This window comes from Oryzias melastigma, linkage group LG19 (genome assembly GCF_002922805.2).
Source record: "Oryzias melastigma strain HK-1 linkage group LG19, ASM292280v2, whole genome shotgun sequence".
NCBI classification, from domain to species: domain Eukaryota; kingdom Metazoa; phylum Chordata; class Actinopteri; order Beloniformes; family Adrianichthyidae; genus Oryzias; species Oryzias melastigma.
The window spans coordinates 9,670,212-9,694,510 of NC_050530.1; the positions used below are offsets into that span (position 1 = coordinate 9,670,212).

Sequence of the window (24,299 nt, forward strand, 5' to 3'; positions counted from 1 at the left end):
ACAATCTTGTTTTTGTTCAATATAAACACTTCACGGATCAGAAAGCACCTGAAGCAAATTAGAATTATTGTTTTTTTTAAAGAGTAACTAAACCCTAAATTAACTTTTTATGGCTCTTGACCTCTATAAATGTGGCTTTAAGTGTTTTGTTTGATAAATTAAAATAAAGCTGTTTAACCCTTTAACACCTTAAACTCAAAATCTTCAAAAAACTGTAATTTTTCAACCGTTAACGCGATCAACGTCATTCCAGTAGATTCTGAAGGAGAAAAGCGGCGTGACGCCGCTTTTCTCCTTCAGAATCTACTGGAATGACGTTGATTGTAAAGAACATAAACACCCTACAGGGTTAATTCTTGAAAATGTAGTCAAAACCCGCCTGTGTGCTGCCCCCTACAGGCTGAATCGATGTATTACATTGAAATTTTGTGATTGGTTTAACCATGTTAGCCTCAGAAGTCTTATGTCATAACTGTTTTGCCCCCAAGCCCCACCCCTTTTCAAATTCCGGCTGTGGGCGGAGTCAACCTCCAACTTCCCTGTTTGGTTACCCCTTAAACTGCACTTATGCTTTGAAAATGATCAATTTAAAGGGTGGTTCATTCACAGATCAATTACGTTTTGTATATTCGAAAAGTGTGCAGAAAGCTGTTTACTTTCTGATTTATATTTGGCTAAATAAAAGGAAAAATCTGCAAAAATATTTTACTCTAAATTTTCCTCAGGATTCCGTTTGAAATCAGACCATTTCCCATATCCAAATAAACTAGTTTATCATTGAAACAATACAAATGCTAAAAGCTTCTTTTCTGCTTTTTTACTGCTACTAATAACTCTTGGCTTTATTAGCTTCTTCTGCATGCATTTATACATATGTATTTTTACATTTTTGTCACTAAAAATCTTGTTACAAAGTTGACCAATTGTTCACGCCGTTTCCCCCCAAGGCTACCTGTGAGCGCGGGTTTGCCGCAATGGAAGAAACTCATCAGAAGGTCGTAGAAGACCTGCAGCGGCAGCATCAGAGGGAGATTTCTAAACTCATGGAGGAGCGAGAGCGACTGCTGGCTGAGGAAACTGCCGCCACCATTGCTGGTAAAGATGCGGTTTCCTCGCAAAATATTTAACTCTGTTAAAGCTTAAATAAATGTTTATTTGTTTTTCATTGCAGCCATTGAAGCCATGAAGAATGCTCACAAGGAGGAGCTGGAGAAGACCCAACGCTCCCAACTGAGCGGACTGAACTCTGACATCGATGAGCTCCGCCTACAATACGAGTAAGTGTGATGGCTATATTTTAACTCTAATGTGATTAATGTGTTTTCTCCTCCATATTTTTGTTTTTGATGGTGGCCAATACTGAAACACACTCCAGCAGAGCCTTCTAGTAGGGGAACCAGTTATTAGTGGGAAAAACAACAAATACTCGAGCCAAAATTTACTTTTAAAAAAGACATATAAGTTGCATCCCTGGCCAAACTATGCAAAAAACATGATTTATACTCTGAAAAATAAGGTAATGCCGGATAAATATTTTCATGTATTCAATCAAACATTTTTATTTATTTATTTATTTTCCTTTTTGGTGTTTAGGGAGGAGCTTCAATCAGTCCAGAGAGAGCTGGAGGTGTTGTCGGAGCAGTACTCTCAGAAATGTCTGGAGAACGCTCACCTAGCTCAGGCGCTGGAGGCGGAGAGGCAGGCCCTCACGCAGTGTCAGAGGGAGAACCAGGAGCTAAACGCTCACAATCAGGTCAGAGGTCATACATCAACCGATACATTTCCTGTATTCACTTTACATATTTATAAATATCAGCAGGCTGATGATGTCATCGTTTTCCCTACAGGAGTTGAACAACAGACTGTCTGCAGAAATCACTCGGATGCGGTCTTGTTTCAGCGGAGAAACAGCGCTGTCTCCACTTACCCAGGGCAAAGACGTGTATGAGCTGGAGGTATGTTTAAACATACACCAATTCAAAAGCACAAATAAATGTCTAAATGTTTTATTTTGTTTCACTTGTAGGTGCTTCTACGAATAAAAGAGTCAGAAATTCAGTATCTTAAACAGGAAATCCACTCATTGAAGGATGAACTGCAGTCTGCTTTAAGGGTAAGAGAGACACAGCTTCATCCACCACAGTTACATTAACACTTGTATTCCTTTGTCTCATTATGAAGTGGATCATCAACATAAAAGGGCTTCTTTTTTTGAACAGGACAAGAAATATGCCACGGACAAATACAAGGACATCTACACAGAGCTGAGCATCGTGAAGGCAAAGGCCGACTGTGATATCAGCAAGTTGAAGGAGAAGCTGCTGATGGCGACAGAAGCTTTAGGAGAGAGGGCTGTGGAGGGAAGCGTCACTTCTGGATATGGTGAGGGCAACAAACTTGCTACCAGATGTTTTTATTCCTTTACCCTTTAACACTGGAACTGGTTAGGTTCATGTTTTAGGCAAATTGTGCATTTTGTGGGGTTTAAGAACCACATTCTCCTTGGAAGTATCTTCTTTCAGAAAAACACATCAGAAAATCCAAGTTGGCGGCCATTTGTCAAGATGGCAGCCATTTGTAAAGTTGGCGACTATTTGTAAAGATGGCTGCTATTTGTAAAGTTGACGACCATTTGTAAAGATGGTGACCATGTGTAAAGATGGCGACCATGTGTAAAGATGGCGACCATTTGTAAAGTTGGCGGCCATTTGTAAAGTTGACGGCCATTTGTAAAGTTGACGGCCATTTGTAAAATTGGCGGCCATTTGTAAAGATGTTGACCGTTTGTAAAGATGGCGGCCATCTGTAAAGATGTTGACCGTTTGTAGAGTCGGCGACCGTTTGTAAAGATGGCGGCCTTGCACCCGATTGTTACAACAATATTCTGTGTTTTTCCCTCGGTCTCGACAATATGGGCTGTTCATGCACAAAATTGATTGCAGTCTTTAAACTTGAGGGGTACCTGCACAGTATTATTATATGTATGTTTTAAATATATATATATTGTAAAATCTTGTATTTTCTGAAAGTAGGAATCCTTAGGTACATCCATGCCAAATTTGATGTTTGTACCACAAAACGCACCATTATTTTTTAAAACCAGATCCACCATTTTGTTGATGACGGGAAAAAACACATTTTTTGAGTCACCAAAGCTCTTTAATCATTTACACAACTAGCATGAATCTAGCAGATTCTGAACTCTGAGAAAAACAGTTTAAGTGTTAGTTTTCAGAATCCTTTGGAATGTTGTTACTTGTGCAAATCGTGGAACAGTTCCAGTAACCATTGATTCACTCCAGTCTTCCTTTAATCTACATTAAAGGCGTTCCCAGTGTTCTTTTAATTATGAATATACCCTTTTCAGCCAAAACGAAGAAAAAAAACCAGTGTTGTTTTATCGGACAGTTTCTGCAGAGCAGCAATAGTTCTTTAAAAATTCACCTCTTGGTTTTTGGTGGGACTGTTGGCGTAGAGCAACACCGCCCCTCTTTTCCTTCCTGTTGCTGATAGCACTTTGTTTCATTAGAGCCGGGAGATTCTTTTTCCATACCACAAATAAACTTTTTTTTCAAACACAATTTTTTCATATAGTCTGGACTCACACCGATTTGAATAAAGAAATATTCAGAAATCCAATTTTAAGCTAAATTTGCTTTAAGTATGTCGTCCATCATGAGAAAAATGCTACATTAAGCTCCGTTTAAGAGTACATGGCTGATGTTGTAGTTAGAAATTGAAGACCTTTTTTATTTGTTGTCATTTTAGACATCATGAAGTCGAAAAGTAATCCAGATTTTATGAAAAAAGAACGATCAACAACACCCAAGACAATACGAGGACTAAGATCAAAGGTGAGCTTCTTCTTTAAATAAAATGCTGTGTTGTGTGTTTTTACTGTAAACCTTTTCTATGTCTGTTGTAGCTACAATGTGTAGAATTGTTTTGTATTGTTTTTGCCAAAAGTCTGTCGTTTGTGTGTTTTGTCCGTTAGTCCGTCACTGAACAGGTCTCATTGGATAACTGACTCTCCCAATCTTGGGGGATTTTCCCAAACCCCCACTCCCCACCATGTGCTGTAGGTATAGCATGATGAAGACTTGAGCATGCCCCCCGCCCTCCCACCCGCCCGCCGCATGATTTCGCTTTCTTTTGCTTCCCAGAATGCACAGCTAAGCCGGCTGAGCATCCCACTTCTGACACCAAACTCCAGTTACTTTCCTGCTGTCTGATTATGAATCCACTGTTTGAATTTAAGCCATTTTTGATTCCACTAAGACTCATTTTCCCAGAGCTTGTTAACCACAATGGTTTAAATGTTTTATTCTTTGACGATATTGATAAATCCCTTTCTCTTTTTCCATTACAGAGCCTGAAAGAAGGACTAACCGTGCAGGAGAGATTAAAGCTTTTTGAGGCTAAAGACTCCAGAAAGATTTGAATCTCACTAAACCTGACTTTGTTTTTCTTTTTCTTTTGCCTGTGTTTGGTCAGATCTCCATGTTTGTGCCTGCATATTTTTACAGCAACTGTATTAAACAAATCCATATCTACAAAAAAACCCCTAAGTTCATGAAATATATGTCCTGTTTAATTCACATAAGATGTAATCCAGAGACTAAGCTGTGAAAGGGAGAAATAACAGCATTTGAATCGGTCCTCCAGAATGCGATAAACAGCAATACACAGAAAGAATAATATATATTTCCTGATAATGACTTAAATATCTGCTGTATTTTATTATTGTTACGGTGTCTGTTTTTTTAATTTTGTTTGATGTTGTAAATACCTGCTGGAAATGTTCCGTTTGGATGAGGTGCATCTGCTGTATTATACTTAAAGTTCATTTGATGGTGGGAAGCAATGTGATTCTTGATTTGTCCAAGAGTTTTAAAGTGAGTGAACGGGGGAATTAGGGGTTGAGAATGCACTTAACCAGTTGACTACTTGAGGAAACCTTTTTTTTTGTCAGAGCAAGCAAACATCATGACTTGTTTTAGGTAAATATCACTTTTTTTTTCTTTGTTTGGCTCTAAAAAACCGCCCAGTTTTACATTTCCTAAACTGAAACTATTTAGGACTTTGCATGCATCTACAATTTGAGTTCCTTTTATCGTTTTTAACATTTATAAGCTTTGCAAGTCCTACTGTGTTCAAAGTGTTTTACTGTAAACTGCAGCCGTTTGCTCCACTTCCTGGTTTCTCAAATCTTTGTGCCTCAGCTGAGTGACAAACATCAGTAAAACTTCTGCAGCTATGGAAACACACTGTACAGTATTCAAACCACGCCTTGTACATATGAACATGCCACGTGAGAGGTTTCTGTATTGTTTTAAACGTGTACTTTTGCTCATTAGTTCTATATTAAATGTATCTGAATATTTTTTATTTCTATTTGAATGTATCACGTCAAATAAATGAAGTGTTTGGAAGTATCCTTTGACTGGTTTCTGTCTGGTTGCTTTCACAAAAAGAGAAATCAAACCAAAACTTAGTCAGCTGTGGGATGAAATTCCATTTCAACTTTCATGGTGCATCTGTAAATACATCCTATAAGACTACAATAGAAGTTAATTTTGTTTTATTTTGCTGTTTTAGTCTGAAAAGAAAAAGATCACATAAGTGCAAAGATGTTGAGGTCTCCACAAACGATTATTTGAGGAAATAAAGTTTTGTGGTCTGGGAGTGGAAAACAAAAGTAAAACGCTGGACTGTGTTTGCTCATAAATAATTAAATATTGTCTCGTCAGCTTTTTAGATCGATACTTGTATCACCTAATTAAATATTGCGATATATCGGCGAATCAGTTCCTTTAGTGTTTTGGCCGGTTACAAGATAGAACTGCAGGTTTGTTGAACACATGTAGAACACTATTAAAAAACAAAAATCACTAAAATTTGACTTGAAGATGTGTCGTAGTAATTGGACTTAAAATCTTCTTCCTTGAAACTGCTTCATCACTCTGAAGTTTAGTTTTACCCCTCAGACAAGCTTTGGTGAAAAGTCGGTTTTCTCAACATTGTAGAAATTAATGTAATCTCAATATATATAATTTACTTTGTTTTAGAAAACATTGCATACTTATCCCTTTCAAAATAAAGTACATCCTGTGTCAAAGTACTATTCTAATTTACTTCCTTAAACATACAACTGAACTTCTCTGACATATAAAGTTCCTTATTATCTTTACAGATTATGTATATATTGTTTTTTTTACCCAGATATTTTTGATCAGAGCCTTCAGAAAGTTTGCATGTCTGCTTCTCTTCTCTTATGTGGAGGAATTGAAAGCAGAATTCCTCAGCAGAGCGAGTCTGGATTTGTCCACAGGGTGGAGCCACTAGAGCAGTCATTATTTTAATGAAAGCTGATGCATAAAAAGTCTATTTAAACCATTTAAGTGAGGAAAAAAAATTGGATAAATCTGACATTTTACCCATTAGTTTGGGATAAGTGTTTAAGATTTTAAATATATTGGTAAGGATTCAGCAGCAGAAGTGGAAGTGTCCACATTATTTTTACACAAAAAGAAAATCATCTTTTTTTGCAGTTTGCACAGATTCAGAAAAAATAAAAATATTTTAAAATACTAATGACATTTAATTATATATTTTTAACAGAAACACAACTATAAAAATGAGATTAAATGTTCCAGTCACTGTTTTTTTTATTAGAAGTGATCAATTTTTGAATGTTTTTAGTCATTTTTTTACTTTATGTTTAAATCTGAACATTTTTATAGTTTTACTTTCATGTTTGCTAATCTTAACAAAATAAGTTGTTAAACTGTTTTATTCTCTTTAAATTTAGCTTTATCTTATTTACATTTTGTAATCACATTCAGCCAAAAAAAAGACTAAATTGGGGAATTTAAGCTGCTCTGACGGTTATGGGACGTCTTCAGGCTGGAGGTCAGGTGGTTCCTCCTGGCGCCTGACCTTTGTGTGATGTCTGTGACGGGGCAGATCTACTCCTATTGAATGGTGGTGGTTAGTTTCTGATTTAAATCCACGCAGCAGCTTTCATCCTCTACCGGTGACCTTCTGCAGGTGACGCCCTCGACTGCAGGTTTAGCTTCAGGAGCTGCTTCACCTTTATTGGAAATATTAACATTTAATCTGCTGGATATTTCAGTAATGCAGAAATAAAAATGTACTTAAAGGAAGAATGATTCCGTGTATAATACATTTTATTTTGTTAAAATGTACATCACATCATTTTTTATAAACATGTTACCCTTTAAGGGAATTATGTATACATTTACAATTTATACAAGATGATCAATGCCAGTATTGATTGTCTTGGAAGTCTTAAACAATCGACGCTTCGGTGTGTTAAAAAAAACTCCATCCTGCTTTTTTTTCTTTCTCTTTTTGTCTTTTAAGGTGCACATTTTTTGTGGAAACACGTTGAGAATGAGGGAGTTTGATTGGGTCAAATCAGAATCAGGTTAAAGTCAGCAAACTGATTGAAAATTTGAAAAATAAACATTGTAACCGATTTTTTTTTTCTTAAAAATTAAAAAAACAGAAAAACATTTTTGAAAACAAGTAAATTTGAAAAAAAAAACTGAAAATTGGAATTTTTTTTTTTGAAAATTAGAAAAAAGCTGAAAGTTGAAAAACATATTTTTTTGAAAATAAAAAAATAACTGAAAACTTGAAATAACCTCTTGGAGAATCATGGGATGAGCTATAAGCCCCGCCCCTATGTAAAATTAGGCTCAGCTCAGCAGCAAAAACTGAGAACTGGAAGTGAAAAAAAAAATTCAAAACAGCAACTTTTACTAATGGATTTTTTTCAATCAGTAATTTTTACATTTATGTTTTTTTTATATTTTTTATTTCAAGTTTTCACTCTTTTTCTTCAAATTTTCAATATTTATTTCAAGTTTTGAGATTTTTTTATTTTTAAAAAAAATTCGATTTGTTTTTTCAGTTTTTACATTTTCACAAATTTTCTTTTCAGTTATTTTTCAAGTTTTCGATCAGTTTTTTTGTTCACTTTAAGCTGATCCTGATTTGACCCCATAGAGTTCTTCCAGCCAGTGAGTATCAGATGTGTGTGAGAGACGTCCTGTGGGGGTGATGGGCGTTCAGCTGTCAGGAGCAGCCAGCGGGCTCAGAGGACACTGGGACTCCAGCCGGTGTATCGACGGCGATCTCCTCTGAGGTTTGATGGAGGAGGGGATGTCTGTGAACATGACGGATCGACCGTCGGGACACAGCAGGACGCTGGAGTCGGCCTCGCACTTGGTGGTTCTGCTCGGCCACAAGGCCTCGGCCGGCCTCAGGCCGAGCCCCCCCGGAGTGAGGACGTCCGTGTTCACCACCGAGGCCTGACTTATCTTGATCAGCATGTCCAGAGACTGCTTCCGGCTCTCCAGCGACGCCCTCATGGCTTTTCCGTTGCCCTCATCCTCTTTTTTCTCCTCCAGCTCCTCGTCCTCCTCTTCTTCCGTCTCAGTCAGGTTGTCTTGAAGGCCGCCGTCCTCCTGTGCAATCGGCTCTGCAGCCGAGTCTGTGGAGTCCCTCTTAACCGACAGGTCAAGAGGTCCATCGCTCTGGACGGCTGTCCGCTCCAGTGCCTGATGGATGTGGGACAGCTCGCTGCGGATTTTACCGAGGTGTTCCCAGAGATGCCGCTGGGCGGAAAGGTCCTCCTTTTCCAGGTGGGAGATCTTGTGTTCGGCCTCCTGATACTCCTGCAGCGCCTTGGAGAGATCGGTGAGGAGAGCAGCCACCGACTCGGAAGCTCCTTCCCTTGTTCTGCCGGCGGTACTCGAGTCCTGGCTGCTCGTTTTCAGAAAGACACTTTCACTGTTGGGGCTGGTGAGAGGATTGTTGCACCACAGATCACTGGAGCGGGCCTGGAGTTGAGCGTCCTGCAAACTGATAACAGGAGGAAGAATTATATCAACAAACGATGAATGCTAATATTTGTTGAGTCCGTACAGAAATTACCTGCTTTGGAAGAGTAGTTTGTCAGTTTGAATGTTTTTCAGAAGGTTGACCGCAAAGCCCACGGTTGACTTCTTCTCTGGTGGCGTCTCCTGACTTCTCAGTGCACTTCCTGTCCTCTTGAACCCTGAGCTTGCTTTGCTTTCCTTGGAAACTTTTTCCTCCGACCTGCAGTTTTGATCAGGTGAGTCTCTCTGAGAAGACACCCAGCCGGCGGGGGACACGGCGTTCCCCGGCATCAGAGCGGGCACCTTCCACAGATTGACCTTGGGTTGAAAGCCGGACAAAGGACCTGCGTCCAGGCAGTTAGTGGAGGTCGTCTTGAGGGATTTGCCGGCTTCATTTGGACTGGGCCCGAATGTGTGCTCGCACAGGAAGGGGTAGAGGCGGGAAGGGAGGATGGTTCTGTCTGTGTGTGCGCTGGAGGCGGGGTGCATCAGCTGAGAGGCCGATGCAAGGAAGGGCAGCTGGGTGAGCTGTGCGTGGGACTGGGAGCCGGCGCTGGACGCTGCAGCGGGAATAGCGGAGTTCATGTAGGAGAAAAGGCTGGGGCTTATGGGATAACCCACTCCGAACATGGAAAGGTTGAGTCCAGTAGGGTCCTGGTAGTCAACCAGGTTGGGCGGAGGAGGGTAACAGGGTATGGATCCGCTCACTCTGGCTGGAGCACCTTCTGCTTTGGTTTTCATGTGGCTGGATGCCAGCAGTCGCCAGTGCTCCGACAGCAGCCCAGGAGCGCTGAGACACGACTTCGGCAGCTTCTGTTGTCTGAGGTGCGCTTCTACTTCTACAGAGCGCGCTCGGAACAGCTGATCTTCTAAAGATAGAACGTCAGTCATCAAAAGCTCTGAAACCGGCTCCTTGAACCTGCCATCCGCCGCATCCCCTCTGTTAAACATTTTCTTGGTGACCTCTACCTGCTCCTCCCGCCCTTCCTCCTCCTCCTCTCTATGACTCTCCCTGCTCTCACCCTCTTCCTCCACAGACCTCCGTTGCCCAGACTTCTCCTCACTGCGCAACGCCTGCTCCGCATCATCCTTCCCGCCGGCGTGCAGGCCGTGCGCCTGTTGGAAGGGCCGCAGCTGATCCGGGTGCAGGATGTTGCCCTTCTTGTACGGCCAGTCGGACTCGATGAGCAGAGACAAGGAGTTCTTGCAGAGGCTGTACTTCATGTGGTTGTACAGGTGGGACTTCTCCATGCAGGTGAAAGGACACTGGAAGCATTTGTAGTTGTAGGGTTTGCCCCACGGTCGAGGGATGTAATGGGGCTTCTTGGGCTTGCGCTCCTTGTGTTTGCTGGCGGATGTCACTTTGCAGACGTCGTCTTTGGACATGACGAAAGCTTGGATTGAAAACAAAGTCAGTAGTCTAGTCTTCTGTCTTGTTCATGTGCATTTCAGCACCATCAATCGGCAGCAAAACCTGGAAAGCAAACAAAAACAAAAACCTTTTTGCTGAAAATGCTGACGCAGTTTACTTCAGTTGCTAAAAGGATTAACTCAAAATGCAAAAGCTATTTACAAAATGTTACATTTGCTTAAAAATACTGGAAAATTTGTTAAAGAACTATGAAAGAGCACTAAAGTTGACCTCAATTTCTGAAAAATGTCTTGTAAAATTGCTTAATAATCCCTAATATATGCCGATTTTGCAAAAATATTTTTGTGTGTTGCTTAAATATTATCTAAACTCCAAGTTAGCCCAAAAAGCCTTAATAGATGTCAAATTAGCCAAAAAAGCTAGCACGTTGCTTAAAGCTAGCCAAACTCCAAAATAGCCAAAAATTCCTCTGTACACTAAATTAGTCAAAAAAGTTACCCTGTTGCTAAAATAGCAGCTAAACTCCAAATTAGCATAAAAAACCCAATAGATGCCAAATTCGCCAAAAAAGCTAGCATATTGTTTAAATATTAGCTAAACTCCTAATAGCCTAAAATTCCTCAGTAAACTAAATTTGTCAAAAATGTTAGCCTGATGCTAGAATTGTAGATAAACTCAAAATTAGCATAACAAATCTCAATAGATGACAAACTAGCCAAAAAAAGCTAGTACATCGTTTAAATATTAGCTAAACTCCTAATAGCCAAAAATTCCTCAGTAAACTAAATTAGCCAAAAACGTTACCATGTTGCTAAAATAGAAGCTAAAGTGTAAATTAGCCTAAAATTCCTCAGTAAACTAAAGTAGCCAAAAACGTTAGCATGTTGCTAAAATAGAAGCTAAAGTGTAAATTAGCCTAAAAAACTCCAGTAGATGACAAATTAGCCAAAAACGTTTGCAAAATTTGCTAGAATATTAACTAAATTAATTTTTTATATATATTTTTTTTGTTTAAATTACTATAAAAGATGAAAACATAGCCTATGAATTTAAAGGCTAGTTACTAATCTACTTAAAATTTTCATTCATTTCCTATGGGGAATATTTTGCCAAATTTTTTAAAAAACTATAAAGTTTATGAACACCAAAAGTATAAGCAAGCTAAACGTTTTGATACAAAGATTGCTGAAATGGCTGAAAGTGTGATTGAGTTTTTACGTGCCAAAAAATGTTTGGAAAGGAGCAGGAGAATGACTATAAATAAATGTTTTTTTTTTTTTGCACGTCCCATTGTGCACATACATGTATTAGCAGAGCACATTTGTTGTCTTCCTAAGTGCTGCCACTAGCCTAACTGTAGGGAGATTTCTCCGCTCGCACTGTACCTGCCACTGCTCATTAGTTCCAGTGCAGCACCGGGCGCACAGCTGGGGGGCAAACAGGGTGGTCACAGGGGACTCTGCACCTGTGCTGGGGGTCTCAGAACTTAGGGGATGGACCCTCGGAGGGAAGCTACAGGCACAGCCACGCTGAGGGTTGCCATGGAGGGAGAGGAGTCGGGCGTTTGAGGTTTGATTCCTAATGAGAGCCTGGCATCATGCCTATGGGGCGTCATTAGTGCCAGGACTGGGATCTGGGTCAAGTTCTGCACTTCCTATACGTCTAGAGTTCGACAAACTGATCAGGATCACTTGTATTTTGGGTTTGGTGCAGAAATGCAGATAAATGATTTTTTTTTTAAAGTATGAATTATTTCCGTCTTCGTACTGTAATTTTTTTTGCTTTAACTTGACCATACTTTGTACGTTTTATACTTATTTTAGCCGTTCAGTCACAGAAACTTTCTGATCTTTCCATAGCGAGAGGGATGCCGTTGGCTGCAGCCTGCAGTAACGTCTGCAACTATTTGTTGAAAACCTTGAGGCTTTTATTTTGGAATTTTTCCTCAGGTTTTTTTTTTGAGGATCTCAGTTGTAGAAAAGGAAACCCTTTAATCTTTTTCATGACAAGGGTGCAGAAATAAAGGTTGTTGAGGCGAGCGCAGGTGATGAATTGGCAGTTTCACTGAGGGGGCCGCCTAATCTATTAAGCAGCAGCGTGAAGGGTGATGATGAAGGACCTAACGCAGGGTGGCAGGCTGCCCTCCCAACTGGACCCTTAGAACTGGTCGGACCGTTTGATTGGCTCACTTGTGCGCCTGAGGGCTCTGACCTGAGCTTTGAGCTCATAATGGAGTCTAACAGCTGCTGCTACGAGCCAATCAATAAAAATCATTTTTACAGTGCATTTTTTCCCCTCTCCTGGCCACTGCTAACCGCGCCTCCCTCCAGTGGCTGTGCACTTTGGCCCCCTCCGTGTCCCCGTATCCAAACCCTGCGGTCTTGTTTTCAGCTTTTAGAGGATGATGATCATGCGAGCTCCACCGCTTGAACATCTATCGTTGCAATTAAGGAGTTTTGCCACACTAAAAGCTTTGACGGGCTGCACGCACAGCACTAGTAAACTGAATGGGTTTCCTAAAATATAACCATATACACACCAAATTATTACATTTTAAGTTGCTTTTATGTTCATAAACAATAAATACTGCACCTCAGGTGATGATAAAGCGACGTTTGCCTCCCTTTGCTTAAAAAAAGTTCTGAAAAAGATGGAAAAAATGTTTTTTTAAAACATAAAGAAAAAAGCATAATTGAAAAAGTTATTTTAGTGCAGTCAAAAGTGTCAAATACAGATTTAAGTAATTTATTAATTAATCAAAATCTGCTTTAATTATGATTTTAAATAATCTAACACCTAAAACATTTTTTAACTTAAGAAAATAAACAAATAAAACAAAATTACAGCAAAAATCCTTTTCCAAGTCAACTTTAATTTACATGAATTCCCAGTTTATAGGACCGTACATATACATCAAATTCTACATACACTTAAATACATATTTATTCATACCTAGAGAGCGTCCGGTTGTCTGTCACTCCTGTGCAGCAGTGGCAGCAGGGCAGCACGTCCCGCTCAAATGGGAGCGCAGACACGGCTGTGGAGATATATATTGACTTGGAGCGCTGCCCTGAGGCGCTACAATACAGCAGCTCTCCCTCTCCTGCGTGTACCCCCCCCTTTGGATTGTCAAACGTGGTTTCTACCTTGCAGCCAGGATGCCATACAGGAACTTACACATTACTGGCAGAGGTTATTTCAGTGATGGCTTCATGCTATTAGGGAGCTCAGATGGGATTAATTCTCCGTTGTTTATTTTGGTATCAAGAGTAAGTGATCTGCAGAAAAAATGAATAAGTTATGAAATATTAAAGAATATTGAAGAAATTTAACTTTCCTTTACAAGTTTTAGAAATAAAAGTAATTTATTATTAAAGATTGAACTAAAAAAATGCTAAAATTTGATTTAAAAAAAAATAAAATACATAAAACTTGAATTTAAATAAACATGTGGGAAAATGTTATCTTTTAATCTTTACTTTTACTCCTTTTTCATAATTAGAGTTCTGTTTTGCACAAAAATTTGAATTATCTGTTACGAAAAAATATATTTCTCAATATTTAGAGTATATTCCATATATGGAAGCAATATTTATCAGAAATATATTAAAATACTCCAACTATAATCCTTTTCTTATATTGAAATATACTGAAATATGCTATATATTACATTGTGACTTATACTGCAATTTTTTTTATGTACTGAAATTTGCTATATAATATAAAAAATAAGTTGACCACCCATATATTGCAATATTTTCCAAAATATGTGGGTAAATGACTGACATATTAAGATATATTTCTTAATAAATTGGCATTATATCTACATATATTCCAGTATATTGCAATATATTTTTGTTATGTAAGGGATTTACCTGTCAACCCTCTTTATTTATCTTTATCTCTTGAGTGTTTTTGTTTTTTCTTCTCTTTTTTCCTATTTTCATATCTTAATCCAGCCCTAATCTCCCAGCCTCCACCTCTTGCCCTCCACCACTCTGGCTCTTGGGTCAGCTCCAGGTTCTCCGTTTCTCTCCCGTGGCTGCCCGGGTCGGAGGCCCTTCACGAGCCATCGGGCCTGCTGTCACGTCCAGGCGGCCAAATGGAGACTGACAGGCTACTCCATAGAGCTTAACCATCTGTACCAAATGTGACAGCAGGGGGAAGAGGTTGTCTGGTAAATCAGGAGGAACGACGGAGTGCACTGTGACATGAGGAGGAAGCCAAGAAGAAGGAGATGCTGGAGAAATAGAGAAAGATCCAACGCTGTGCAGGCATGAGGAGGGAGGGAGGGCATGTCAGGTCTTTTCTCTTCTTCTTCTTCTTTTCTGGTCTTTTTTCAGGTCAGGGAGAAATAAAATAGAATCATTTACTCAATCGTTGTGAAAATTGAGTCTCTTTAATAGCACATAGTTAGTTATAGGGATCAAAAATCACAATTATTTCCTAAATATTCTAGAGTTATTTTATTTTTTTCACTTCTGATTACTCTTTTTTTGACATTTTTTTCCAGGAAACAGAAAAAAATGGAAGGAACAATTGTGATGTAAAAATTTGACCTCATTTGCATGAAGCTTTGGTTTTCAAACTGCAGAAACCTAAAACTTTATGAATAATGAGGATTTAAAATCACTTACTACCGTAAAATCATGTCTTCACAGGAAATTAAGCTGTTCTGAATTCAGAATAAAAGCCCTTTTTGTCAATTTTTTAAAGATTTTTTTTAGGCTGCAACTTTTCTTTCTTTTAAAGGAATCTTTTAGTAAAAACCAAAAAAAAAATCAATGTTCTGTTTAGATGTATTTTTCCTTAGTTTGGTTTTCTTGTTTTTTGTTCTTATAGTTTTCTCTTTTTTATAATTATGTTTAGTTTTATTTATTTTTGTATTCTGTTTTTAGGTTTTCATTTTCCCCCTATTCACACCAGGAAAAACTGAAATTAAAATACAATTCTTTAGGTGTTTTTGTATTATTACAAGCCTATTAGAATTATTGATTTAGTTCTTTTAGGGGTTTTTTGTCTGCCTTTTAATTTTGTGTTTTTTGGCAATATTTAGTTTTTTTAAATCAAATATTTAAAAGCTAACAGTCTTCTGCGTTTAAGTTTTCTTAAAAAAACAATTTTTTCTGACATTTACAGCTTTGATTTTTTTACTTCCAATAATTTACATAAACAGTTAGTGTGGCTCTTTGACCTACTTGACCCCTAAATATTAAATTATTGGAACTAATTTTTTTACTGTTTTTTAAATAAACATTGTTTTTTAAAAAAATTATATTTTTTTATTTTCACATTGAAAAACAAAGAAATATCTATTTAGGTAAAAATATTTACAGTAATCTTATGGATTATTTTATTTTTTCCATTTTTTTCAAAGTTTCCAGTGTCTAAATACAATTATTGACAAATACTTTAAAGTTTAAACAGATCCTTTGAAAGGTTGAGTCTCTTTCAGTTTGTTAAACATTAAAGTGCGTTGTCTGACACACGTTTTCTTTTATTTTAGTAATATTCTGATGGCTGCCCTGCTCTTAAACCAGCAGAAACCACCATGTTTCCAAAAAAAATTTGAGATTTTAGACGACTCATTTGAGAAAAGGTTGGAAACATAACAAACTGTGAACACAAAAGTCTCCTGGCAAGTGCAGCATCCTTATGGAGCAGCATCTGGGGAGGCTGACAGCAGCACTCTGTTACCACTCAGAGAAAGGAACCCGAGGGCGGCAACAACATCGCTACCAGCCCCATCCAGCTGTGCCGACGCCTCCAAACACAGACACCACCAAACCCATGCAAATGAAGAGACGTTTTCAAACCCAAACCTACAGTTTGACTAGATTGACTGTGAATTAGGGCATGTGCAGGCCTGCAGATGGAGAGAATAGAAAGAAGAGGAGTCTGACGCGACCCCACTCTCAGGATGAATCTTCAGCTTTTTTTTTTTTTTCTTTTACTGAGTTTTAGGCCCGAGGTGGAATAGCTAACAGCTCCTCTCTTAGCCTGTGCTGCTGGGCACATTAACTAAACTCATATCGCTCTCAGCCACTATCTATTATTCATCCCCTTTTCTCCACTTTTCTCCTAGTTTTCAAAGAAGAAAAACTCTACCACACAGTCACAGAACAACCGCCGAGCCTTTGGTTTTCCTAAAGCACAAATCATAATGATGAATGCAAATAACTTTCTTACATCATTTTTAATTAATCGTAGATATAAAATTAGACTTCTTTTTTCTTTTTTTATATATATCTACAGTTGCAGTGTGTTGTGTTAGTGCAGAACAGACATTCGCTTTGCCTTTTATTCATAGCTGATGAGCTGGAAAATACAGGAAAATGTCAGAATAATGTAGTGTTACCTCAAAATTAAAATACTTATTTCTTTCCGATGAAACTGAGAAAAACAAAAGCTGAGATATTTAATCCTAGCGAGATACAGCTGGATAGCTCCAATATTTCTCACCACTTTTGATGCTACGCTAAAGTTAGCTTGGGGTTGTGAGGGGCTGTAAGCTAGCACGAGAGAGTCTAAATAAAGGGATATTGGGAAACTAGAGCAGGCTTACTTCCATGCCAGTTGTCCCACCTACAACTCAGAGGGGAATTCTGATGCAGAAATATGATTATGTCCGAATTCCTTCACTACTTAACTATAGTGCGTTCACCATTTTGTAGTGCTGTCTGAATTTACAATTCGAAAATGGAAATTTCCCAGAATTCTCTGAGAAAAAAAAACAATGCACAGGTGCTCAGTAGATTGGGGAATACAGACCACAATGCACTGCATTTAAACAACAAAAAAACAATTTAAATGTTTTTTGCTCAATAAATCATCAATATTTCATCATCAACATTAGATTCACAAATAGTCGTCATAAAATACTCAAAAATTTTCGAAAAAACAAAAGTAGTGAGCATAGTGTCCGAATTGCTTTTAAAATTAGTAGTTAGGGAGTTGGGTGGGCGTATGGAAACGGCATAATCATCATTAAAAGACCACTAGGAATGCCTTTAAAATACATCAAAAAATGATTGAAGTGGCAAAATTGCTACATTTGGAAAACTGAGCTAAAAAATTTCTAAAGCACAAATTGACTTTATTCAGAGTATAAAATCCCAAAGTGCAGACTAGATGACAGACAAGTGTCCTTTCAGAAGTGACTGCCCCAGTCATGGGACACAGCTGGGAGCACAACAATGAGGCATTTCCACCCTCATCCTTAATTGAACACACACAATTATCCAGAAGAGAATGAGACGAAAGCTGGCTGCTCTCCAGAATAAAAGCACAGCCTTCAATGGGAGCTGAGCTCATGTCGGAAAAGTCAAGGTTCAGTCCCGAGTCCGAGTAGTTTTCTCTGCAGATATTAGTGCCCTTCTCTAAGCCCCGGCACAGATGGATGTGACTTCCGAATCAGAGTGGCCCTTGTTACTGTCAGTCTCTTAGAGGCGTTCTTTTGGAAAGAGATGCGGCCGATGCCCAACATCCAGAACTTCTGTATATTTGGGAGTGTGATGAACTCCAATCCAGTCCCATGGGGTGGTTGACGGGAAGCAGCTGGTGCCATAGCTGTCCGCTTTTCCACTCATCGTCTCGATCATCCTGTCTTAACCAGCTGCCCCCTGAACGTGCCTGCAGGATGCCGGGTCTCGCTCGCCAAGGCACCTGTGGGTGTCACCTGATGGGGGAAAAGCAAGTGGAAATGAAAGCAAGCAGCCGATTCTGTCAGAGCACATCAGGGCTGCTGTCCGTCACGCCGCCAACCTTAAGGGTGTGTGGCAGCACGTGTGTGTTTGAGTGTGTGCAAGTATGTGCATATTAAGTCACTGACCCACGGGGAGAGTGTGCGAGTGTGTGCATATGCTTGTTCATCAATGCAGGGTGTGTGAGGACATGTGTGTGTGTTAGCGCCTTGATCCCAGTGAGTGAGCGTGTCCATAAACACATGGACCTTCAGGGTGCGTGTATGTGTGTTTATCAGTGCAGTGATCTGTGTGAGATAGCTGCAGTGGCTGGTAGGTCACTGACAGACGATGACTCCAAAAGCCAAAGCTCCTTCTCGCTTGTACTGAGCTGAACTCAGATTTTTGAGCTGCTCAAAATCCAATCCATCAAAGTCCACATCCGGTGGTGTCAAATACCTGTTTAACCTAGTACACTGCAAAAACTGAATTTTAAGAAGAAAATAAAATGTTTGTTTTGCAAGAAAATTAAGCTTATAAAAAAGTTTTTAAACAGAAAAATTCAATAGAATTTATATTTTTTGTTTATTTAACCCTGTAAAACTCATTACATTAAATAGTTGACAGATTTTTTTTTATTACAATGTTATTTAAAACCCTTTTATGAAAGGGATTTAAATAATTGCAGTATCATTTTTAAATGAGATTTAGATAGTATCACTTATGATATGTTGGGTGGAACATTTTTGTTCACAGTTTAGAGCAGGAGTGTCAAACTCAATCGCACAAGGGGCCAAAATCCAAAACACACCTTAGGTCACGGGCCAAACAGGAAAAACATATATCAAACACACTTAAGCTAAATTTTTTAAACTTTAAAACCACAACTTTTTAGCATAATTATGAACTAGATATATAGCATTACGTGCGATAATGCTAGTGTGAATGCTGTAAGCTGAATTTGTCCGCTAAAGATGATAGTGCTGATTGCTGAAGATGCTGAAATTGATAGCTGAAAACGCTGATAGCTAAAAACACTGAAGCTAATACCCAGATAAAATATTAGCTAAATACCAAATTAACCTAAAAAACTGAAAAAAAAAACTTAGGTTAGCCAGAATGGCAAGCATGTAGCTGGAAAAATACCTACACTTCAAAATATCCTAAAAATATATGGAAAATAGCCTAAATTAGCCAAAACAGAACAGTGTGTAAATATTAGCCTAACTCCAAAACAGCAAAAAAAAAAGCCTAAATCAGACAAAACAGCTAGCATGTAGCTGAAATATTAGATAAGTATCGCAATAGAGCAATATCGGAGATAGCCAGCCCTACAGGTTTGAGCTTTATCAAACTGCAGGTTTTCATCTTCTCCTGATCCATCACTATTTGAATAATAAAAATACTCGATACTTAATGTTAAATTATTTCACATATTTCCTTCATTGTTAGAAAAATGCTTTATAACAACAAAAGCACAATTTTCATTGGACTAGGTCTTTAAAATGATGACTTTTGGGGAAAAAAGCACCTGTTTTGAATTTGACCAAAACAGTTTAACATGATTTAACTGTATTTAAAGAATTAATTATCAACAAATAGTGCAGTATTTCAATACAGAAAGTAGTTACGTAGAAAATTAATAACAATGTTTTAAAAACTACATAAACTTTTTCCCGCCAAAAGTGTCATGGAGGCAGCCATTTTGAAATGACCGGGAAAAGCCTTTCTATTGCCCCCAGTGGAATGATGATGAACTGCAAAGTAGAAAACATGGATCAAGGTATGTAAAACGGGTTTTTAAGGAAGGCTTGAATCAAACTCATGATATAAAAGTCTCAGAAATGTGTCATATTCAATACAAATGGTTAAATAGAGTTAAAGAAAATCCTTCAAATTCTATTAACTTTTACTTATTTCTAGGGGTTGTTTTTTGCAATCTTTCTTTAATTAGACTTTCAGATAGAAGAAGGTGTCAGTGGATTTCCAGATGCATCCAGGCCTGCCTCACCCCATAAAAAAAAAAAAAGAAGAAGTCCCCTTTCCTCCCCCGCTTCTCCATCAGTGGGTGTAAGGGTGTGTGCAGCATCAGCGAGAGAGGCTGCGCTGTGCTGCTGTTCTGTCCTGGCAGTCCAAGCGGGAGGAATCGAGGGAGACAGGGACCAAAGCCCGCCAGCTCATCCCTTAGGGTGCCTTAGCCTCCCTACTACAAGTCCGTGTTTTAGAAAACCATATGTTCACCCTCTAACCCCCACCCACCCTCCCACCCAGTTAGCAAATAAACAAGTCAGGAAGCCGTAGCTAGAGGGAAGTCTTGTTTCCCTCTCACTGGCTTTCATTTAAGCATGTTCACACGGCTTCATGCAGACTCGGTGCTCGCTTAGAACGTGATGCAAAGCTGCAACAATGACAGATAAACTGTTTTTGAGTGTCAGACTTTTATGTACATTTCACTAATTTTAATTAATTTAAATGTAATCAAAATTTCAGACAATTTTTGTCAAAAAAGATTAAATATAAGCAGAATTCAATTAATCAGAAAAGTTATTTTCATATTTTTATCCTAGAGGATTACGCAGTCAGTCAGTTACATGTTAACTTTGCTTTTTTTTAAAAAAGTATATCAATCATTTGAGTAGGAGTTTTTCCCAAAATGTTGATCCCAGGCTCAACCACTAAAACAATTAATGAAACTCACCTCACTGCAGACACTAGCAGGTGTAATGAAAGCAAAAAGTGTTAATATACGCCTATAGCAATATAAAACTAAACTTCAAAGAATACAACAATAAAACCAATCCTACAGACATCTGGAGCAACATATTTTTGACATTAAAAAATCAGAAAATAAGTGTTTTGTCATATTTAGAACAATCTGTTTAATAAAAACAAATAATAAGCTTTCTAAGTTACTGTAAACTCATGTTTGTGCAGTAAAAATATTGAATTGTCAAATATTAAGCTTTTGTAAGACATGTACAACTTATACTGAATTAAGGAATTTCATCTACTTCTAGTAAATAACATGTTAGCTATTAAAAATCATAGATTATGTCGCGTTTCATCTCAAACTTCATTTAAATAACCTTTATATATTTAGTTTTTTCCATCAAGCTTTAAAATAAAATAAAAAAACAAATATGCCTACTTTTTTTTCTTTCAATTTTACAATACTGTTTAATATTTATATATTACTCTAAAACACAGCAGTCATTATAAGCACCAGGAAACATAATGTTGTTCCATGTCTTCAATCTAGAAGTTCTTGAAATATAATTGACCTTGCAAAGGAGAATCTGAATAAAATTACCTCAAACTGCTTTTATGTACAACCTGTTTGCATATAAAACCTAAAAATCTTGCAAATGTTGGTTTGAAAGTTTTGAAGTTTGTCATCAAATTTGAACTAATTCTGCTTGTATAAAATATGCCAAATTTCTCCAACTATTAAAACTTTGATGATACTAACTGCAGAAATTCAAAATAGACCAAGTTTGTCTGTTTTTTCAGGATAAAAGTGAAAGAGAGCATCCAAACAGATGAGCAACATGTGTACAAAGTCTGCAGAGCCTTTCAGTTGCCCCCTGTGGGCGGAAAAAACCTTCCAGAGATGGACAGCTGTGCCCAGGGCCGGGCACAGAGGAAGTGAAAACAGACAGCATTTAAGGCTCCCTCAGGGTCCGGGGACTCACTGACCCAATATTCAGCAGCAGACCGCTCACTGACCAAGGATTTTCACAAGGTCAACATTTCTGCTGAAAGATTTACCACTTTTAACCCTAATATCTCATATTTTGTGTTATTTAAAAGCACACGTATTGATATTTTGGTGTAATACAGGTTTAATAACATGTTACTAAAATTCAGGTTTGATCCATTTGTTGTTCCTATGTTGCAACATCACTTCACTTCCTTGCTGTGAAGTTAAAGAAAACCTATCCAGATAATAATATGCGATCAATCTGATTGGTCCAGACCTATGTTGCTATTTGATATATTTAGAATGACGTTCATCTGTGTATTTTCCATACTTACTGAATTCCCTTTCAAGGTTACAGGGTTGCTGGAGCCTATCCCAACTACTGTTAGGTGAAAGTGTGGTAAACCCTGAACGGGTTGACAGTCTGCCACAGGGCTACACAATATTCACATGCACACATAAGGACACAAATTAATTCATTTTGACAGGTGACCTTTGACCCTATATCTATCGATCAAACCTTTTGACAGATGATATTAAAATTTTATTTTTATATAAATGTTTTTGGATTGTGGGAGGGAGCTGGAGTTTTAAAAAAAAAAAAAAAATCACACCTGGCATTTGAACCAGGAACTTCTTACTATGAGGTGAGAGTGCTAACCACTACACCACCATGCAGCCTATGTTTCAAATTCTCTGACATTTTTTAAAAGTTCCCTGAGAGGATTTTTGTATATTTTTGATGGTGACTCGTTGCATTTCGTTCCATAAAAAAACTTTGACAAATTTATTTTTCCAAGATTACAAAAATCTCTCTGTACAGCATGTCTTCACTCGGTGAAATTCATAAGTCTGTCTGCTGCGCTGTTCAGAGTGAGTTTTGCCTTCTGTGTCATAATTCCTAACCCTCCAGTGATTTACACCTCTAAAACATACTTCCTTAAATAGAATAAAAGTTTAAAAAACAGTGATTTGCAGTGCTGAGCTGGCTAATTGTTATTTAACAATGAAGATATAAATATTTTATCATGTTCACTTTTAAACTTCTCACAATCTTCTACTTTTTTGCATGGTTTGGTTGGTGGAGTATTGTTACTGTAACCCATTTAGAGTATTTAAAAAATTAAATTAAATTTGATTCTGTTGCTATTTTTTTTTATTACACTTGCATTTACATTGTTTAAAAATGTAAATGTCTTAAAAATATGTTCATGATACTTTAGGTAAATTTAGGTGACCTCTGACCTCCTCCAGTTCAAAGATCATTAATTTAGTTAAAATGCTGCAGATTTGGTTATTAGTTCAAAATGTGACAAAATTTGTTTAAAAAATGTGTACGTTTATTTTTCTTTAACATCACATAGTTAATAAACATGCTACAACATAGTGAAAATGGGACATTTTCCCCATAAAATGTAATTTATCATCTTAAAATGTAACAATTACTGAGATTAATAAAGAGCTGAATATTGATATCTGTTTCCTAGCTTGTTGTCATTGTTGATTATTATGGTGAGAATCAGTCTCTTTACAGAGGAATATCATTAGTAATAATGTATAATTAACAATAACTAAGTAAATATAAAATGGTAGCCCTTCGTATGACTCAGTAGCTCTCAGTTTCAAAGAGATTTGTGACCCTGCTGTAGATGTTGCACAGATAAAACACCCAAATGTTTGAGTTCTTGCCCTCTGAACAGAAGAGTGGGCGAGTCTGCGATGATTCTCTCCAGTATTTGGGCTGCAGTACCTATTTTAAACACTGAATGTCAGGGTCACGTATCGCTCTTTTAAATTACACACAAATGGATGCAACCGTAATTCAAGTGTGAGCCCGAATGAAACCACGCCTGGGCAATCTTGTGGAACTTTCAGCGCTGTGATCACATCTTTATAGATTTTGTTGTCATTGATTTTGTCAGGGGACTTTGCGACTCGTGTAGAAACACACAAACACGGTGACATGACAGCCTGTCTCACTGACTGGTCCATTGAGTCATCAGTGACCTTCGCTGGGATTGAAGTTGCCAGGCCAATTGACCAAATCACTGATCTTTAAAAGCGGCTCTGTGGGCAGGAGAGGGGGAGGCTGGATCACACTTAACGCACACATTTACATAGACACACAAACACACTCCATCCACCTCACGCTCTAATCAAGGAGGAGGCAGGCAGGACCCGGGGTCACCACGGCGACACTAACGAGAGGCGACAGCTCCTTGGCGCTCCAGGCAACGACCAGCTCGGCTGTCGAGTCCGCCGAGAGAGTCCGCCAGGCACGCACTGAGGCAAGGTTTGCTGTTTTGGAAAGAGTGGGGGGGCAGATAGGAGGAGGGAGTGAGCTGGTGGTGTAAATGAGTGGAGACCTGAGGAGAAAACGCTGGTTCAGGAGATGATACACCTCCTGTAATGATCACTCGCTCTGCAATCATTTCAAGGTACGGAAAGATGCACAAAGATACGCCGACGCGGCGACTCAGCAGACTGGACGGGCTGAGCCTTCCAGCCCCGAGGCCTCCTTACATTTGCCCCCCGCCCCCCCATCTCCTCTGGAACACAGTTTAACTTCTGTCATCTGGATGAAGCAAGTGAGTCACTCCAGCCGCGTGGAGAGGATGTGACAGGCTGGTAATGGA

General features: G+C 38.5%; 2 protein-coding genes across 7 annotated transcripts in view; one reads left to right on the forward strand and one right to left on the reverse strand.

The window, feature by feature from the left end:
• The window catches only part of si:ch73-103b11.2 (protein outspread), a 50,408-nt gene extending 44,968 nt beyond the window's left edge, over positions 1-5,440 (forward strand). For 4 of the 5 annotated variants that reach the window (XM_024284262.2, XM_024284263.2, XM_024284265.2 and 1 more), the window contains 8 exons: positions 948-1,095; positions 1,172-1,277; positions 1,594-1,753; positions 1,848-1,955; positions 2,027-2,113; positions 2,220-2,382; positions 3,769-3,854; positions 4,370-5,440. In XM_024284262.2, the coding sequence (XP_024140030.1) occupies positions 948-1,095; positions 1,172-1,277; positions 1,594-1,753; positions 1,848-1,955; positions 2,027-2,113; positions 2,220-2,382; positions 3,769-3,854; positions 4,370-4,441 (930 nt within the window). In that variant the 3' untranslated portion in view covers positions 4,442-5,440. Of the gene's footprint in view, positions 1-947; positions 1,096-1,171; positions 1,278-1,593; positions 1,754-1,847; positions 1,956-2,026; positions 2,114-2,219; positions 2,383-3,768; positions 3,855-3,994; positions 4,079-4,369 lie in introns of all 5 variants that reach the window. The other variant, XR_002920559.2, reaches the window with a different exon arrangement.
• A 2,482-nt stretch (positions 5,441-7,922) lies between these two features.
• Positions 7,923-13,559, reverse strand: prr35 (proline rich 35). Of its 2 annotated transcripts, XM_024284375.2 has the most exons (4): positions 13,234-13,559; positions 12,874-12,922; positions 8,965-10,383; positions 7,923-8,892 (listed from the first exon to the last, which is right to left on the reverse strand). In XM_024284375.2, the coding sequence occupies exons 3-4, from the start codon at positions 10,293-10,295 to the stop codon at positions 8,097-8,099; spliced, it is 2,127 nt and encodes a 708-aa protein (XP_024140143.1). In that variant the 5' UTR covers positions 10,296-10,383; positions 12,874-12,922; positions 13,234-13,559; the 3' UTR covers positions 7,923-8,096. The 2 variants fall into 2 exon arrangements, with proteins under 2 accessions (XP_024140143.1, XP_036073118.1); XM_036217225.1 differs by having other exon boundaries at positions 12,874-13,559.
• Positions 13,560-24,299: the final 10,740 nt, after the last annotated feature.